The sequence below is a fragment of the Lolium perenne genome, chromosome 4 (genome assembly GCF_019359855.2).
Source record: "Lolium perenne isolate Kyuss_39 chromosome 4, Kyuss_2.0, whole genome shotgun sequence".
Classification (NCBI taxonomy): domain Eukaryota; kingdom Viridiplantae; phylum Streptophyta; class Magnoliopsida; order Poales; family Poaceae; genus Lolium; species Lolium perenne.
In genome coordinates, this window is record NC_067247.2 from 79,009,136 (window position 1) to 79,028,186 (window position 19,051).

The window sequence follows — 19,051 nt, forward strand, 5'->3', positions numbered from 1 at the left end:
AGTTGGCACCCTTCTAGATTTGGAATGATTTGCATTGGGCGATTACTGGTGTGCGTGCTGTGGAACTGGACTCTGAATCTCTGGATGTTGCCTTGCTTGTTCGCCTAACTGTGGCCCGTCGAGTTAGCTTACCAAGCAGCCGCCGGATGTGAATATGTGAGTAATATAAGTTTCGGTGAGTCGCGAAATGGTCAAGTCAAAATCGCAGAAATGCCTGCTGTTCGAGACAAAGGGGGAAGAAAAATGCCATCTAGAACTTCTCCCGTTTTTTTCTAAACAAGTACAGCAGTTGGAACAATTCCGATCCATCCGAACCTGATGCAGCAATATATAACTGAGATTCTGAGGAGCATATCGCCGCTTTACTTTACGAGCCATCAGGACATCAGCATCAGTTACCTCAACAAAAAAAAAAGGACATCAGCATCAGTATAGCAGGCAAGTGTAAATTAGCATCGCGATTGCTGCCACCAATCGCACCAGATCCATCTGTCTGATCCCGTCGCAGCTCGCGACATCGCGATCCGATTTCCGGAGGAAAGAAAGAAGGACAGGATCAGAAATTCAGAATCCGGACTGAAGCTGAAGTGGTGGTGATCCACCACTAACATCCTCCCGCACAAACAAACAGAAGCTAAACCCCAGCCAATTCGGTTGAGCTCTCGCGCCACGCCTCAGCTCACCCCGTCAGCACCCACCTCGCGCCGCCCGCTCGCGTCACCGAGCAGTACAAAGTTCCGGGCGACTTCTGAAATCCAGCCACCTACTAACCCAGCCCCAGCTCCGGCCGCCAAGTCAAAATCCAGGCAGGAATGGCGGAGGGAGAGGGCGGGGAGAGGAGAAGGGGGAGGAGGAGGTGGCTGCCGGCTGCGTGCGTCCCGCGGCCGGGGTGCTTCACGGTGTCCGCCGCCGACGAGGGGCCCTCGGGCTCCGGCGCCGAAGAGGAGGGGAGCAGGCCGGCGCCCACGCATCTCGTCGTCACGGTCAATGGGATCGTCGGCAGGTGATTGCTTCCATCTCCTCTGCCTTTTTCCCCTGCTCCTTTTTACTGTTTTTCACCAACCCGAGACAGCTCAAACACAACTGATCTGTTGTGGGTCATTAAAAAAAAAGGATCTGTTGTGGACAAAAGGCTTGATAATTTTAGGATCGTTATTGATCAGCCTGACGCTCTGCTACCTGATGAACCTATGATGGAAAGGGGAAATATCCATTTCAAAGTTACTAGGCTGTTAATTTGAGATGATATGCTTAAACACTTGTATTGACATGAGAATCATTAAATGCTGATATTTCTCATGAGAAACACTTGTATTGACACTTGTATTGTTGCCTATAGCTATATCAGAAGGTCGCCGATGTAGCAGAATACCGCAAAATAAATGCTTAGGAAATGCTGGTTCACTTTGTTTTCGATTGCTTAGGAATTTAAGAGCTAGCTTTCAGTAGATACCTTCGGAAATGTTGGAAGTTATACGCGTGTATCAGCAACTTCATGTGGAGAATGTACTGATCCTACTGAAGCGGAGATTGCTGCCATCGAGGAAGGAATACGACTAGCCCTGCAATGGACGACGCTGAAGTTCACCGTTGAGTCTGATTGTGCAGAAGCGGTGGAGCTGATCCTAGAGACCACACCTAACACTTCAGCGTATGCGTTTAGAATTAATGTAATCCGTGAGCTCCTCAGAGAAAGAGATGTAAAAATCGTGAAGATTAGCCGTGAGGCTAACATTGTGAGCCATGAACTAGCTAAGCTAGGTAGGATCCAAGGGAGAACTGACTTTTGGTTGAACAATGCTCCCCAGGATATCGCCTTGGCGATTGCAAACGATTGTAACCTATCTGTGGCTTAATATATCTCTTTTTCCCGCAAAAAAAAAAACTTCATGTGGAGAATAGGAAAGACTGATACTTCCAGTGGAGAATAGAAAAGATGATACTTCCCGTGGAGCAATGTGCAATAGTATTTAATTTACTAGGAGTGATACTTCGCTGCTTAAATATGTATGTTCTTACGTACAGAAACTAATGCAAGTGTTTAAGACATGTAATAATGCGCAAAACCCTCCACCCCAAATAATTCCGCTTTCTACATTGTAGTGCACTTGAGCTGTGAGGAGACGTGTGTTTCCATGTTTCTTTTCAAATGTTTTCCCTTTCTACCATGCAGTGCAGATGATTGGGTTTACGCAGCAAAACATTTCATCAAAAAACACCCCGAGGATGTTGTAGTTCACTGTAAGTTCAACAGCATCTTTTGAAGTATGTTACTGTTTTTCCCAAGTACATTTAAAATCAACAACAGCGCTCTTTCAGTTGGCAATGGACCCCTAATTTGGATATGTATAATGGAGAATTAAGTACTTCACAATTTCGTTAATGGCATGACCCTCAACATAATCCACATTTGCACGGTGCTTCATTATGGTAAATGGTTTTTTTTTTGCTCTGTGGCAGGCAGTGGATGCAACTCGGCAACTCGAACTTTTCATGGTGTTGATGTGATGGGAAGGAGATTAGCAGACGAGGCAAGTTATTGATAAATTCATATTGGGAAAATTAATATACAAAGCTGAGCTAGCCTGAAAGATCTATAATGTACATGTAATTACTTTTTTTCGATAAAGGGTACACAGAATTTCTATTTTATTATTTCAGGTGGGGGATTTCCCCTCTGCCGATTACTTAAAAACTCATCTTTGTTTGGTATTTTCAGTTTACCACCTCCTATAACTCTCTACCTTGTCTTCCTTCCTTTCATTTAACCTGTACTTTATGAATTTAGGTGATTTCAGTTGTTAAGTGTAGACCAGAACTTAAGAAGATCTCCTTTGTTGCACACTCATTGGGTGGATTGATTGCAAGATACGCCATTGCATTACTATATGAGAATGAAACTGCTACACAAACTGATTGTAATGAAGAGTGTGAGAAGGATGTCAATGATGCTCGTAGGAACCAACCGACGGGCCGAGGCAAGATTGCTGGTTTGGAGCCCATGAACTTTATAACTTTTGCAACACCACACCTTGGCACAAGATCACACAAGCAGGTTTTGTTCAAATTTTGCACTGGTTTCCGCTTTACCTATATCTTGTACCTTTGCCAGATCTCAACTTGTTGAGTTGTAGTTTTAACTTGCATCACGGAATACCTTAAATTTGAATTACCCAATTCCGTATGTTACAACTGGGCTTTGTTCAGTTAGAAGGTAATTAGTTTGATGTGAAATTAGAAATGATGTAGGTATTCCAAATTAAGCCATTCTAATGCTACGTTCTCATAGTTGCTACCGTACTTGTTAGTGTTACTTAATTTTTTTCTACTATTAAATGTGTGCAGCTTTTCTGCTCCAAATATCCGTCACTGTTAAGTAGTAGCTTTCTGGTTCTAGCGGGTGCATCTCATATGGCGGTGTGTCAAACTGGCAGATTCATTGACTCCATTCTTGATTGCTATATGCAGATGCCCCTTCTCCGTGGTTCCTATAGATTGGAAAAGATGGCTTTCCGTATGTCTTGGCTTGCTGGGAGAAGCGGAAAACATCTGTTTCTGAAGGATATTGAAGAGGAGAAGCCACCTTTACTTCTTCAGATGGTCACCGATTACGGAGATCTTCATTTCATGTATGCCATATATATGCTTGAACTGCCATAAAATTAGATCTCATCGTGTCACAAAACAGGTGCATTTTATGTTCATTATTTTAGCAATCTTATACTTGTTTCTGTGTGCAGATCAGCTCTTCGTTCTTTCAAGCGCCGTGTTGCTTACTCAAATGTTTGTGGCGATTGTATCCTTCTTCCATGTATACTACTTAACTTCTACTTAGCAGATGTATATAAACATGTTCGTTATCTATTTACCATTTAAAGTTTTGATACCATTGTATTATGTCCTTGACTAAAAGTTCAGTCATTGTTGGCTTGAGGACATCTTCAATACGCCGTCAACATGAACTTCCCAAGGTATGTAATGTATTTATTATCAGCCCGTTTTTAGTTTGTAACAGTGCTCTTATGAAATTCCCTCTTCATCAGAAACAAGATTTTGTGCATGATGGTAAATATCCACATGTTGTACATGTGGAAAAACCAAAGTCTCAGGATGTTGATTTTTCGGATGCCATGATTTATCAGGCAAAAACTACAAGTGAAATGGAAGGCATGATACTGACCCCCTCTCCCTCTCCCCATGTAATTAAATTGTGTTCATGTGTAAATCTATTTAAGTAGGATAGAATAAGAGAAGGAATGGAGGTATAGTAGTACAAGAGGATCCACACGATGATTAACTGTTCACTCTCAAAGGACATAAACCAGCAGAAACTATAAATTATTAATGTATTTAGGCTGGTTAATGTTTTCGTTGGAGCTGGACTCTTGTTATTATTTATTGTGTTCTGTATTATATCCAATATGGTTCTGTTTTTTCATGATGATTAAGATGATATTTTTTTCTACTGTAACTGAAATTAACCTGTCTTCATCTTTCAGAAGTGATGCTCAAAAGCCTGAATAGGATTCCTTGGGAAAGGGTAGATGTTAGCTTCAAAAAAAGTAGACAAAGGTTTTTTGCTCATAGCACCATTCAGGTATGTTCTAGAAATGCCCTAGCGCCAAGAGATTCAATTATGGTCTAGGACAAGAAATGATCACTCTTTCCTGATTAACTGCAATACTGTCCATGCTTGCACTGCTGATTCCAGAATGCTACATATGCTTCTTCTATGATAGTATCAGTAGTTGATCATGTGGGGCATAGTTGCACCGACACAGGAGATAGAAAAGGCTCACATTTAAGTTGGTAGGTTGTCACGGACGAATACGGATGCAGTCCTTGCTGTCAAACACACCAGGCCCTCCATTTTATGCCTATTCAGGATAGCTTGGTGCCTATGCGTTATAGCTGCAATCACAGAATATAAGGTTTAGCTCAACTTGCATGGCTGGGTAGCTTTATTCATTTTGTTCTTGAAAAAAGGGGGAAAAGGTACAGAGCTGTCTTTGGCCATATGAGTTAACATTTGCCCAAACTGAAATATGATGCAATCAGTCGGCTGATAAGTAGTAGGTTGAAGCAAAGTCACTGAGTTGTCACCGTCTGAGAAACTGATTCGTTCTTTTTATTTCTTTCTCGTGTTGCAGGTCAAGACCTATTTCTTGAATTCAGATGGGGCTGACGTGATTTTCCACATGATTGACCATTTTATTTATTGACATGGAGCTGAGGCGGTGCAGATTTCTCTTCTGTTTGGAGATTCAGTTTCAGTTGAATAGGATAAAGAACAAAATGTTTTTCCTCATTCCTAGTTTTGAAGGCAGGATTAGAGAGAGAGATATACTACTACAGTGGAACAAGTAGAAGTGTAGAACCCATGGTAAATGAGTGCTGGGTCTGCATTTGCTTACTGTAACCTTCTGAGGCTCGTAGGTTCTTTTCTCATTTCCATGCTTCATGCTTCAGTAAGTCAGTGTGCATGCATGCATGTACGCATGTAATGGACCACAATCTGTTGTTGATCAGTACAGTATACTAATAAAATTCTGCTGCTTCTCGAGCAGAGAACTCGTAGCGAGGATTACGGCTATTGACTCCTTGCCGTGCATGCTTCGCTGCTGCAGCATGTCTTGAGAGCTTGACCTGAAATCTCTTTTAATCCCCAGCCCTTTGACTGTTTACACCTGCACTGATATCTGCCCCTCCGTTCATAATTAGCATTTTGGGTTAGTTAAAGTTAAACTTTGTAAAGTTTAATCACATATTTAGAAACAAAACAATAACTTCTACTATTTAAAATGTATTATATTAAAAAAAATTATAAAGTATGTTTTCAAATTATATGCATATGATATTATGAATGTTGATAGTATTTTTTATTCTATTAATGGTCAAAGTTTACAAATTTTAACTTTAGCTAAACCCATAACGCGAGATAATTGTGAATAGAAGAAGTACAATACTCAAGTTATCTTATGAGTCGTGACATTATTTGAACGCGGTGTATGACGACCGATCATCAACAAAAAGGTGTCTCTCCTCATCTCCTAGGTATTGAAATATAAGAGCATCTCCAGTCGCGTTCCCAAAGGTCTTTGGGGCACACCAGACATTTTTCGATCTCAGTCGCGCGCCCCAAAGTCCCCTTCCGCCCGGTGTGGCTCAATACGTTGTCCGGCATCCTGAGCCCGTCCCCGCTCCACAGGGGACGCTTCGGGCGCGCCGGACAGTGCGAGAAGCGAGGCGGGTGCCCACCTGTCGGTGACCAAATCCAGAACGGTTGGTTCCCGTCTTTTATTTCTCGTCGCGCCTCCCCTCCCATGCCTCACACCCCTCCGCCACCGCTCGATTTTCCGGCCGTCTCAAAGGACAATATCTCCTGAGTCGGGCACTATCATGACGGTTGGCTCCTCGCTGTCCTTTTTGCCGCCGCCGCTTCGCCAACGCGTTCCAGAACTCGCCGGCAAATCCGCCACTCCTCCGCGCACAGAAGGTGTTCATCGGCTTGTCTGGTAGGCGTGACATGTCGTTGTTCATTGCCTCCTCTGCTGCAGATACATTTTAACCATTTGTTTCGCTTCAGACATGGATAACGACGACGAGATGATCATCCAAATGATGGAGGACGAGCAAGCCTTCAATGACAACATCGGGAGCATTTGTCGACCATCGCGTCCCTCCAAAACATGCTTGACACCGACACGGGGAAGAGGAAGAGGATGCGCGGCGGAGGTTCAAAGGCGGGAAGAAAGAAGTCGAAGCCCCGGAGAGGATGGAGGGGCATACCATGCTGCACAACGACTACATCGCAGATGGCACAACACATGCTGACAATTTTCGGCGCTGGTATAGGATGAGCAAGAGTTTGTTCATGAATATGTTCCATGGTGTTCGAGAGTTCGACCCCTACTTCAAGCTGAAGCACAACGTTGTTGGAACGACCAGGTTCTCGTCGATTCAAAAGTGCACCACCGCCATGAGAATGCTTGCATACGCTACCTTCGCATGAGTGAGTCTACTGCCATTGAGTGCATGTACAAGTTTTGCCAAACTGTGGTGAAAAAGTTTGACAAATACTACTTGAGAGAGCCAACTGAAGAAGAGAATGCAACGATCATGGACCAAAATGCAGTGAGAGGATTCCCTGTGATGCTTGGAAGCATCGATTGTATGCACTGATCATGGAAGAACTGCCTGTTTGCTTGGACAGGTACATAGAAATGGCATCATGGATATTGCAGTGTGGTGCTTGAAGCTATGGAAATTATGACCTATGGATTTGACATTTTTTTGGCATGACGGGATCAGACAATGACATCAACGTATTGCAACGGTCTCCGGTGTTTAGCAAACTAGTAGAAGGTCATCCTTCACCATGCAACTATGCGATCAATGGCCTCCTGATACGTGCATTTTGCTTCATATTTATTGCAACATATATGGTTAGTTTTCATTGATTTCCGAGACTTTCCTACAAAGTCCCTTTTATTGGTATTTAATTCCCGGGAGGCAAAAATCTATTTTTTCATATTTTATTTGTTTCAGGACTTTCTGAATCGCTAAAAATCGAGGGGAAAATACGTGATCAGATTTCCACCCGGAGAAAGACAGTGGACGAAAGAATCACGCGAGGGGAGCCACGAGGGTCGAACGGACCAGGTGGCGCGCCCAAACATGTAGGGCGCGCCACCTGAGGTCGTTCGCACCTCGAGCATCGTTTCAGTCCCCTTTCATACTAGAAGATCTGTTTCGCCTAAAAACCTAATCCATATTTTCCCGAGATTTATTAAGGTGGCGACGGAGGCGAAAGTCCTCTCCTACTATGGGAGAGGGCAAATCCTACTGCACCGATGCCTCCGTTGAAGGGGAAATCGACGCCATCGACATCCTCACTCCTCCTTGGCTTGGGACGAGGCATCTCCATCAACATCTCCATCAGCACCATCATCACCACCATCTCCATCTACGAGATCGACATCATCTCCCTCATATAGTTTGTGTTGAACTGAACCGCGGATATTGTTTTTAGTGCTATTGCATGTTCGTGATTGGTACTTCGTCATTATTTGTTGTGGAGATTATATATTTAGATTGTGTTGTAATCATTATGCCTCTGGTCCATATCATATTTGACATTTGTGAGTAGTTCCTCACGTTCCTGAGGGCATACGATAATCTGGCTATGATTCTATATGATGTGCAATGAGTATTTGGTTAAGTTTTCTATCTTTTATGTTGTTTTATGATGGTTTTATGCGAACGTCACCTGCATATTACTTCACCTATATAGGCTCATAGGGATGCAATTTAATGTAATGCATCAGTGTTGCAAGGGTCGAAATCTCAGAAACCGTCTTCCAACAATATGGGTTGCATTAGAGGGGTTTATGTCGGGGAACAATGATCTTATGTCTATGGTGGAACATTTATGTCTTAATGATTCCTATACTTGCTCATAAAAATGGCTCTAGGACCCATCATAAGGGTTGTATTTGCATATATCTATGGCTGCACCTAACATAGGTTCCACCCTTAATTGAATGAAGCTTGACAAAATATTTGTCGTGTTGTTTAGAACTCTGATAATAGTGAATCCATGCGGCCCTCAGAAACTTTAGTCTCATACACACACGCACACACGCGCGCGCATACACACACACACACACTTGAGCTTGTCTCTTGCTGCATAGAGGATTGGGTTTTTCTCTCATCGAGAACTTTTTATTATTTGCTATTTACTTCCTGCACTTTAATTTTATTTCAAACTATACACCCAAAAACACCAAAACTGCTACTTTATTATTACTGCTTTCTTGTCGATTTTGCTAACCAATACCTTCAGCTCCTCGTGGGTTCGACAACCTTTCTTATTGAAAAATAATACAATTGATCTCCTGCACTTGGGAGCCATCACCACCAATATACTAAAGGCTATTATCTAGCTGATGGTATATATCTAAAATGGGCGACTTTTATCAAAACAATCCCGGTGCCATCAGGTCAAAAGAATTTCCACCTTGCTTCGCGGCAGGAGGCTTGCAGGAAGGATGTCGAGCGGGCATTTCGTGTGCTTCAAGCTCAATTTGTTATTGTTCGGTACCCTGCTCTAAGCTGATCTCACGACCAAACCAAATGTGGGAGGTGATTCATGCTTGTGTGATCATGCACAACATGATCATCGAGGATGGTCGCAAGAATCGGGTTAGGACACATGTTGGTCCCTATGAGAGTCATGGCACTCTTGCAGAGGTGGATCTTGAGGTGCCCGCAGATTTTGTTGATTTCCTCGGCATGCACACAGAGATAAGTGACATCAATGTTCATGAGCAACTTCAACATGATCTCGTCGAGCATCTGTGGAGGGTCAAAGGATTATTAACAAATGCTGCGGCACCTTGATCTAGCCCAACTTTTATTATATTTATTTAGTTTCTTATTTTTGTTGTATTTTAATTTAAAAACAAGTTTAGCAAACATATATATTTATATGCTATGTTTAATAAAATGGTTGTGTATTCAAATACTCTAGAAAAAATGGGCCTCGTTTGGGACACCCGAATGGGTAGCGATGCCCCCCAAACACGACAAGAAGCAACAACGTCCCCAAACGCTGATCTAACTCATAAAACGAACGAAAACCCCATATCGACCCAAACTTCCGTTTCTAGGCCGATATGGGGTATGTGCTAGAGATGCTCTTAGGCGGAGAAGGAGAGAAATGATTTGCCATTTGACAATTCTAGCAAGCCATCAGCAGCTGTGTACTGTTGTGAAGAACAAGTGCGGTGGCAAGTAGCCCAAGCTAGCTCCGTTCACCATCGTCACTCAGCTGCCTCTTGAATTTCTCGGCCCTATTTTCTTTGCAGGGAAGAAGGATCTGCGCAGGGGCAGAGGCGGGTGCGGGTCCCCTCTATTTTGGCAACGATCCCAGCCCCGCGTAAGCGGCCTCTGCCGAGCCTGCTCGCCTTGCACCTCCCCCTGCTTCCTTGCTCTCCAGCTCCAGCGCGCGGTGCGCCGTGTACGCCTTGCCCGTTTCGCCCAAGGACCTCATTAATCCGTGCCCCTGCCTGCCTGCTCGCTGAGAGCGTCACTGTTGCATTGCCCATCCCTGCCCCCAGCCCTTGTGCCCTCCTGCCGCCTCTCTCTCCTTCCTCCTCCCAACTCTTGTGCTCCGTTCTCGCCGCTGCCAAAGGCCAAAGCGTTGCACGAAGAAGCCTTTATGGCTTCAGAGCTCAGCCGCATTCAATTGCCATGATCCGTACTACGTACCAGCACACCACCACTGTAGTGTAGATAGCCTCTCTCTGTGGACCATTTATTCTCAGCACCACGGCAGCAAGGAACCCCTGCCCATGTGAACAGTGGCCGTCGCGCGATCTCTGATATAAGTAGCAGTATCCTAGCTACCACTGCCTCCTCCCCTCACTCACTCACTCACTCACTTATTCATCAGTGAGTGCTTACTGCTTAGCTAGAGAGCTTCAGTCAGCCCGAGCTCCTCATGGAACTCCTACTACTTTACTCCTCATTTCTGCTTCTCCTTTTGTGCTCTTCCCAGGGCCTAGCCTCTACTCTTCAAGGTAGTGTACCGGAATCTCACTGTGTCTACTACGCCTGATCTTCTTCCCCATTCTCTCTGCCTCTTGCTGAGTGCTGATAGATCACAATGCCACTGCTTTCTTGCAGGGACAGGGCTACATCATCAGCTCAAGGAGCCAGCTCCAGCTTCAGAGGTGAGAATTGACCGACGCATTTCCGTTTATTTTCTCTTGCTCTCCCTGCAAGGGTTTGGTGTGTAACCACCAACGATCGACCTCATGCAGGTGGAGGCCGCGGCGACGATGTCGGCGGTGATGATCGGCTCCAGGCCGCCGCGGTGCGAGGGGAGGTGCGCCCTCTGCGGCCGGTGCGAGGCGGTGCAGGTGCCGGTCGCGCCGCGGGACAAGCACGCCGTCGCCGCGGCGGCCGGAAGCCACTTCCGACTGTCCAGGGCCTTCGGCGGCGACGGCGTCGACGAGAGGTCCACCAACTACAAGCCGCTCAACTGGAGGTGCAGGTGCGCTGACAGGAGGGTGCTCAACCCGTGACCGTGCTTGTGCCAGTTTTCTCTTCTGAAGATGCTTGAGCTCACACCCTCCCAGCATCTTCGATCCATCCACCAGATAGCAGCTGTGAGTTGTTGGGAGAAGTTGCGCTGAGATCCTCTCCTCTTTTTGGTCGGTTTAGGTATAGGAGCAGCTTATGATGCCTGCTGGGTGTGATCCATTGATAGTTGTCTGGAGGTGTTGCACTAATTAATCAGGGAGCTAGCTGAGGTGTGATGTTTTAACAGCTGCTTCTTATACTAGTAGTTCCTTGTATAAGCACGTGCTGTAATTAACTAATTAAGAGAGTGGGATATCACAAATCACTTTGCATTGTCATTAATTTTGATGGACCAATAAGGTCCTGTCTTGTCAGTACATCAGTACTAGCTGAATAGCTGATGGGAGTTCTCTGAATTGTCTGAACAAAGAAAAAAATGAGTTTGAAGTTCGAAAACAAAAACACTATGAGTTTTATGAGCCTGAAAAATTAATGGACGTGTCCTTTCAGAGATAAAGGCTCTGAAGAGGGGAAAACAGCAAGACAAAAACCTTTTCGAGCCTTGGAGCTATGCTCATCATTGCGATAGCCTTGTCTTTTCCTCTGAAGAACTTGTGCCCGTAAGCATGTGATTCGCTTCCAGGACATGTCCTCCAGGGATTCGCTTTAAACCTGAACACCGATTCTGTGTAAGAACAGAACTTGAAAGTTTAAGCCTTTTGCCCTGCACAAAGATTTTGCACAGAGCTTCTCGTAGATGACTCCAATTCTTCGGAAGATTGCCAACTTGTGTGTGTCAGCCAACAAAGTAGACAAGCCATAGTGTACGGAACATTTTATTCTACTTACATTCACAATTGTTCGAATGTTTTTGAAATTCTTTCGCGTCATCTTATTCTCTCGTGGCATGTTTAAACTCTATTGTTTTGTACTGGCTGTCTCCCACCAGGTGGCCTCTAACTTAATCTTCACCACTACCTAGTTAGGCATTGTGGTTTGTGGATACATTGCGAAAGAAAACCTCCCATTTCTTTAGTTCCAAATCCCCCACTAATTAGCATGATGATGGGCACCAAAGTTTTTTCGTCTAGTGATATTGATGTTGATAACCAATTTCCACCATTCTTTAACCGAGGTGAAGGGTGGTCAAAGAGACGTGACTTTCCATGTGATGTTTTACAATTAAACCCAAGTGTTTTACACCTGCCATCCGCCATCACCCACAACCCCACCTCCAACTTAATCTTCACCACTACCAAGGCATGCATTGTGCATATATTGCGAAAAAACCATTCCATTCCGTTCGTTCCAAATCCCCCACGAACTAGCATGACGAGGGACGCCAAAGATTTTCACCTAGTACCATTGATGTTGGTAACCGATTTCCACCATTCTTTGACGGAGTTGAAGGGTGGCCAAAGAGATTGTCCACTTCAGAATCCGGAGCCAAGTGATGATCATTTGCCAAATCCGAGTAGTGTAGTGGCATTCTAAAAATAGGTGATCCGGGAATTCATCCTCTTATTTGTAAAGTTGGCAAAGCTCGCAATCCGGCCATCCACGTTGTTAAAGGCGGTCGTCCATCCATACCCGATCTTGGAGGATTAGCCATGTGAGTAGCTTACACTTTGGGGAGCCTAATTTTACAAACCGCCTCCATGAGAACATGTCTGGTGATATCTTCTCTTATTTGATACCATGATATCACTCTTCAAATTTTAAATTATCATTGTTAAAAAAATTGAAATAAATTTGTAGATGTTACAAGATGTGTATTTATATTGCCTATAACTTGCAGAACCAAATTCGAAATACCCTTAGAGAAACGAAAACGAGAAATCCAACATGAATAGTGTCACGTAAAGATAAAGCACAAATTGACACCATTCACATTGCAATTTATCTTTTATTATGTTTGTATATTTTTAAATTTGGATATAAAAGTTTTAAAGAATGTACACATCTTGTGAACACCCATAAATTTGTTTCAATTTTTTTTTTGGCATCTGCAAAATTGAATTTTGTGAATTAGTATCATGGTATCATGTAAAATATGGTAATATGGTATCACTAGATATTTTCTCCGGCCTCCATTACGTAGGAGCCAATCATGCCTTTGAATTGAGCCTTATGTGTCGATGCCGCCGAATAAATTCTCAGAGATGTGAATTTCCCTGTGATGTTTAGCATCAACTATGGCCACTGGTGATTTATCTCTCCATGAGAGAAATAATTCAAGTTGCAATACAATAATATGCAGATTACTACGCTGCAAACATGCCACTGTTCCAAACGGCCCAAGGTGCCAACAGAAACAGATTGCCTAGCCTGTGCTACGCATGCATGGCTAACTCAAGCGTTGAGCAGAGGTTTACTACTAGCGCTACATTCAATCGAGATCCTGTCACGTGTAGGTATGCAAAAATCTTGCCTACCAACCCGGGTGCAAGGAAAAGGACAGTGCTGAACACACATTGAATACTTGCTCGAGTGAATGTGTGCCAGTCCTCCTCTGCTCTTGGTTCCTTTGTGAGAGGTCATGTCGCGTGTCCAAAGAGCATTGACGCATCTGTCTCGTCTGCCTCATTTATTCTGCTATATTCTTTTTCATACTTATTTTCACACAGGGAGAGCGTCCAGGACATTTATGCCAAAGCATAGGGACAGCTTACGAGCAATAGGGAGAGACTCACAGGAATCACAGCAGCAGTCAAACCTCAATACAACAGCCATGAACAATGCTTCCAAGATGACAGAGGTTGGCTTTTTCGCAGTGTTTGCTATTGCAAGTTTCAGAGCCTTGCGTGCTGCTAGTTGCTAGCCTGTCACACGCTAGAAACAAGAATCTTAACCTACTTGCTGCATTGCCGTTGAGCACTGCTATCGATCTACCTGTGCTCTGAAAAACGATTGCACAGCACGCATTGTTCCTGAGTTGCTTTGAGTGCATTTGACCAGCAATGCGAATACAGTGTAAGGAAACGAAAAGATCTCCTGAACCGAAATTTCCCATGACTCAGGGTAAACCGGATTAACAGCGTATCTCCAGGACAAAAGAATATACAGTAGCAATCTGTCGAGCTGAGGTTTGAGGAGGGGGATCTCCAACCCAATAGTCAACTACACAAGCATCTGCAGTTATCTGTATTTACCCTTGTAATCTATGTCCCCAAGTGCCAGGGATTTCAGCAGTATCTGACCGTGTGTCTTACATGAAAGAATGAGATGTATGGACTGGGATCTGGATAACTAAGACAACTTCGAGAGAATGAGATGTATGTGCCAGGGATTTCAGCAGTATCTAACCGTGTGTCTTACATGAAAGCATGAGATGTATACCACCACCAACCCAAGACAGCTTCGAGAGAAAAGGGCGAAGCCTCAGGAGAACTAACGTGATGTTGTCTCTTGCGTTGCCAACTGGGAAAGAACCTCACATCTGCACAAATTTCCCAGGTTGTGATTTGTGGGAGCAACCTGCTCTCTGGTGATGAATGTGACACTGCCTTCTAGAGAATACAAAGAACAACTAGGACTGGGAGCTGCCCCGCAACTTCGCCCTGGCGAAAAATACCCCTGCTAGTAGGCCTGCAGGGAATGGTTTCATTGTTAGTGAAATGTAGTATGTGTCAGCTGTAAGGTATTAATCTCTTTGCCTTCACCATAGACAAAACATACCGAACAGAATGCTGATGGAATTCTGCATGCTTGTGTGGACTTTGAAGAGAATTATTCCGGAAATAGAGAGAGGGATCTTGTTCAGGGAACCTACAAGACTGCAACAGGGGGACAATGTTCGCATTAGAAGCTCAAGAAGAGTAAAGAGCAACAACTTTAGAAAGATTGATCATACTCTGTACCTATATGTTGTTGCGCTTGTCTGACGAAGAAACCACATCGAAGTAAAGCTGATAGCAAGACCCAAAACTCCACTAGCAGTGATGACTAGCCAAAACATAGGCATCCTCAGGAGAGGCCTGCAAATTCATTTCCCATAAGACAAAAGTAGCCTTTGCAATTACCTATTTTTTTCTACCGGATATTAGAATTGTATCTTTTAGGAACCTAAGTTACTAGCAGATAAACACCTTCGACCCTATAGATCACTTTGTAGCAGATAAATACATTTGACCCTATACATCAGCTTACTGGCAAGATTCAGGTGACATGTCCACAACAGGTTTTTTTAGACTACATCATTTTATGTTGGTGTGCCATGAAGGACAGGAAAGGACAAATAGTTTTTGTTATACAGATGGAAGCTCCACAGTTTGCATTTCATTTATTAGGTTCATGCTAGAACAAGTGAATAAATAAAGTCTGAATCAGGAGCTTACGTTTCCAACAGGTACTCCACTTCATTAAAACCAAGCACGAGGATAACTCCCAATGGTAGTGATAGAATGTTATTCAGTAAAACCATCGAAAGCTCATTCAAATTGCCAGACCTGGTGGCTTCCTTAGCACTGTCCATTACATGCCGCAGTGTAAGCTGGAAAAAAAATAGTTCACTTGTTAAAATGTACAGATGAGGCATCTCAGAACTGTAGATAAGAATCTATAATACGTGGCAGGACTAACTATGTGATAATCATCTCGTGCTGTAACCATTGAGAAGAACAATACCGAATATGACGCTGTTAAAACACAGTTTATGATCTGCCATGTATAGCCAACTGCATTAAATGACAGGTCTGTTATTCCTCCAGCAATGGCGGAGATTATCTACAGAAGAAACAGAGGTGAGTCGGGCCTTAAATGGCATAATAGTGTGTTACTTTAAGTCAATGTCTCATGAACACACGAGCTTAGAGATGGTAGTGAATTGCTATTATTTAGCAATAGAAGAGGAAATATGCCCCTCGGACATTCAAGTCCAGCTCAAACATTCATAACTTCATGACCTACCATCAACGTGAGAGAAATCCAAACTTGTCTATCATGCTGCTTCTTAAAGAAGTAGGTTTCCCCAGAAGCAGTAAGAACATTGGCGACATTCTTTAATATAGTCAACATTGCAACATTGATGTACTTCAGACTGAAAGGCAAAGAAAATATCAAAAATTGCAGGACTTCTTAAATTTTCAATCTGATATTTCCATATTACTACCTCCATCCCAAGGCTTAAGGCCTATTTTTTTTAGAAAGTCAAACTATGTTAAGTTTGACTAAGTTTTTATCAAAAATCATTAACATGGAAACTACAAAATCAATATCATTAGATAGATAATGAAATATATTTTCATATTGTATCTACAAAATATCATATGTGTTCATAAATTCTTCTAAAAGTATGGTCAAACTTTACTTCGTTTGACTTTCTGAAAAAAATATAGGCCTTAAGCCTTGGGATGGAGGTAGTACAAGAAACAATTTCTTCACGGCTCATGAAAGCTCAACTCAAGTTTAGAAATTACTCAGGTTTGTCATAGTCCAAACTAATAAATTGAACATGAATAGATGTAAAACAGATGAGCCTTAACACACCAACATTTTATCCCTAAGTGAAACATATGAGAAACTAAATATTATTAAGCATCAATAGTGATTAAAGGAGAAAAAATTATATCACAACTGTGTTACTTTATTCATGGCTAAGCAAATAAACAGAGAGCAATTTTGGAATGTGTATAACCATAACATAGAATAACTGCTTAATTCAGATAACAATTCCATGCTCCGAGAACAAAAGTATATAAGTACAGACCCACATAAACTGCACCGAAAACAATTCACGGATTAAAATGATTTGAAGATCTTGTACACACCTAAACATGCTTGTAATTAGCATTCCGACAAATATGATGTTCACAGGCAACCAAACTTTGATTAGCTTCCACGTTAATGGTTCAGTTGGGATAACACCAGAGAGGGACAGTGTGGAAACTATGATCACGGATACAATGTTCTGCAGTCAAACATGATGAAGAAAATACTGTCAATGTCACCCAATAGCCACACTGCAGAAGGAAAACACAATTGCATGAAAAGTATACAGTCAGCAACAGTAATATACCTGGTAAACCATCAGAGATATCCCAGCATTGAAACCATAGCCAGACAAAACAAACTTATTTACTAAAATCATGCTACAGGATGCTATGCAGTAAGCAAGACCAGATAGAAGAGAGTGATTCTGAATTTTTGGGAGCCTAAGGGATCCTGAAGGTCTATCTTTATCTTTTGAGGTCTTTAAATCTTCCAAGTCAATCTCACCAGCAGAGAAGGACCTCATCATAGATCTGGAGAAAATATAAATCAAAATCACGATCAACTGGGTCAGCTTGAGGTTAACTGCTTACATTACAATTTTCATTCCAGTGGGTGAGAATGAGATCCATTGTCAAGATGTTTTCAGGATTACTTTGGTTATTTGACACATAGATCAAGGGAAGCTTACATGCCTGTTCCCGATTTCTCTCCTCATGGGACTTGCCAGTGAACTTTGACCTCCAATCTGATCCCAGAGCTTACTCTTTTCACCATTCATGAGTGGACTAGTCGTAATCTCCGGTACTTTTCTCCCAGGAGGGGTGCCAGGGTCCACATGAATGCCTAACTGAGGGTTTCTGCAAGGTAACCACTTATTTAGTGTATGAATCAGTGTGTATTGAGTTTACAAGCAGGCCACATTTTTGCTAGGTTTTATCTCGTCGAGTATCTCGAATTAAAATCTGAACCACTGGAATAAAGCAAGCCAATGAAACCGATGCCACTTCAAAATTCATAATAGTGGAGCATAATCATAATAAGCATCTGCGTAGTCTAAATATAATCGAACAAAATGGATAGGTTCCAGTACTTGTTCAGAATGGTCCCACTGCATGTGCCTGACACATTTTGAAACATAATACAGTTGGTATGCGTCCAGTTGAGCAACTGAACAGGCCAAGTTTGAAGTTTCAAACCTCATAATAACTATCCATAGAAAATATTTTCCAAACATCACCTCAACTACTGTAGGATATTTAATTACATCCACTTTATCGAAAAATTTAATTACATCCACTGGCCAAATATGGACTATACTAACACATTGTTAGGGTTATGCTATACCAGCGACTTATTCACACATTTTCGAATCTTAATCACTGCATAACACATAAAGGGGCACATGAACTTGCAGGTGCGCCCAAGAACAGAGCAAATTGAATGCCATGAATACTCGGCGACAGAGCAAAAGGAACACTAGTCGGTCAAAACGACGGTTTAGAAATTCGTTAGTCAACATATGCGAGAACTTTCAGATCCACCTAAGCCTAGCCTCAATCCATGGCAAACACACATAAGTAGACATGCTAGTTCAGAGGAAACCACATGATAGACAGAGGGGGAGAGGGAGGGATTACCTCATTCCGGGAGTGGCGAGCGTGGGAGGTAGCTGGGGGGTTTGCCGCGGTGACGAGGTGGGGAGGACACAGGTGGGATCCGGTGGGTGCCGATGTTCCACGGGGTGCGTCCCGGTGATCTGGTCCGACTAGCTCCGGTGAGGAGGCGGCCGGCCCAGGTAGAGGCGAGGGGGGAGGTTGGAGCGGCGGTGAGCGGGGCAGGATCGACGGGAGGGATCAGGGAGGAGCGGCGAGGAGGAGGCGGAGGGTGGCCGCCGGAGAGTCAGCCGGCAAGTCAGCAACTCGAACTCATCATCAAGTGGTACTGGCCGGCGTGGGCCGTCGCGAGAACAGCGTATGTTTTGCTGGCTGTCGCAGCAACATGCCAGTTAGCAAGTCAACTACGGCGCGGCCGTCTCCCACCAGCTAACAATCAACGGTCCGCGCCGATTGGACCACGAATTGGTCTGATCTTGATCAAGCTTTACTCAATTGATTTTTCTCTTCGAGCAGAGCTATACTTTTCAATTTTTCATATCGAAGAATAAGAATTAACATAGCCGGTCCAACAACTCTGACACATAAACAACTACTGATTTGAAGCCCTAAAACACCACAAAGATTTTTAGCGCCGC

General features: G+C 43.4%; 3 protein-coding genes across 5 annotated transcripts; 2 read left to right on the plus strand and 1 right to left on the minus strand.

The window, feature by feature from the left end:
- The first annotated feature begins 360 nt into the window (after positions 1-360).
- LOC127293064 (putative lipase ROG1) lies at positions 361-5,563 on the plus strand. 2 transcript variants are annotated; one of them, XM_051322614.2, is made up of 10 exons: positions 361-1,003; positions 2,174-2,241; positions 2,461-2,531; positions 2,789-3,055; positions 3,469-3,629; positions 3,741-3,796; positions 3,919-3,971; positions 4,044-4,167; positions 4,500-4,597; positions 5,151-5,563. In XM_051322614.2, the coding sequence occupies exons 1-10, from the start codon at positions 813-815 to the stop codon at positions 5,220-5,222; spliced, it is 1,161 nt and encodes a 386-aa protein (XP_051178574.1). In that variant the 5' UTR covers positions 361-812; the 3' UTR covers positions 5,223-5,563. The 2 variants fall into 2 exon arrangements, with proteins under 2 accessions (XP_051178574.1, XP_051178575.1); XM_051322615.2 differs by lacking the exon at positions 2,174-2,241 and having other exon boundaries at positions 841-1,003.
- A 4,542-nt stretch (positions 5,564-10,105) lies between these two features.
- LOC127293066 (EPIDERMAL PATTERNING FACTOR-like protein 2) lies at positions 10,106-11,413 on the plus strand. Its single transcript, XM_051322617.2, has 3 exons — positions 10,106-10,583; positions 10,690-10,736; positions 10,827-11,413. Exons 1-3 carry the CDS (start codon positions 10,505-10,507, stop codon positions 11,088-11,090), a joined length of 390 nt encoding a protein of 129 aa, XP_051178577.1. The 5' UTR covers positions 10,106-10,504; the 3' UTR covers positions 11,091-11,413.
- A 2,670-nt stretch (positions 11,414-14,083) lies between these two features.
- Positions 14,084-18,803, minus strand: LOC127293067 (GDP-mannose transporter GONST1). Of its 2 annotated transcripts, XM_051322618.2 has the most exons (10): positions 18,438-18,803; positions 17,493-17,657; positions 17,105-17,330; positions 16,857-16,996; positions 15,997-16,126; positions 15,715-15,813; positions 15,426-15,580; positions 14,949-15,065; positions 14,767-14,864; positions 14,084-14,676 (listed from the first exon to the last, which is right to left on the minus strand). In XM_051322618.2, the coding sequence occupies exons 1-10, from the start codon at positions 18,440-18,442 to the stop codon at positions 14,618-14,620; spliced, it is 1,194 nt and encodes a 397-aa protein (XP_051178578.1). In that variant the 5' UTR covers positions 18,443-18,803; the 3' UTR covers positions 14,084-14,617. The 2 variants fall into 2 exon arrangements, with proteins under 2 accessions (XP_051178578.1, XP_051178579.1); XM_051322619.2 differs by lacking the exon at positions 18,438-18,803 and having other exon boundaries at positions 17,489-17,618.
- Between the last annotated feature and the right edge of the window lie 248 nt (positions 18,804-19,051).

Excerpts from the sequence above, each read along its gene's own strand:
- LOC127293064 (XM_051322614.2), top strand. The coding sequence starts at position 813 with ATGGCGGAGGGAGAGGGCGGGGAGAGGAGAAGGGGGAGGAGGAGGTGG. Across the intron at positions 3,972-4,043 it reads GTCAACATGAACTTCCCAAG|AAACAAGATTTTGTGCATGA; the intron begins GTATGTAATGTA and ends CCTCTTCATCAG. Across the intron at positions 4,168-4,499 it reads AACTACAAGTGAAATGGAAG|AAGTGATGCTCAAAAGCCTG; the intron begins GCATGATACTGA and ends TTCATCTTTCAG.
- LOC127293066 (XM_051322617.2), top strand. The coding sequence starts at position 10,505 with ATGGAACTCCTACTACTTTACTCCTCATTTCTGCTTCTCCTTTTGTGC. Across the intron at positions 10,584-10,689 it reads CCTAGCCTCTACTCTTCAAG|GGACAGGGCTACATCATCAG; the intron begins GTAGTGTACCGG and ends GCTTTCTTGCAG. Across the intron at positions 10,737-10,826 it reads AGCCAGCTCCAGCTTCAGAG|GTGGAGGCCGCGGCGACGAT; the intron begins GTGAGAATTGAC and ends GACCTCATGCAG.
- LOC127293067 (XM_051322618.2), bottom strand. Across the intron at positions 16,997-17,104 it reads TATCTCTGATGGTTTACCAG|AACATTGTATCCGTGATCAT; the intron begins GTATATTACTGT and ends GTTTGACTGCAG. Across the intron at positions 16,127-16,856 it reads CTAATTACAAGCATGTTTAG|TCTGAAGTACATCAATGTTG; the intron begins GTGTGTACAAGA and ends TTTGCCTTTCAG.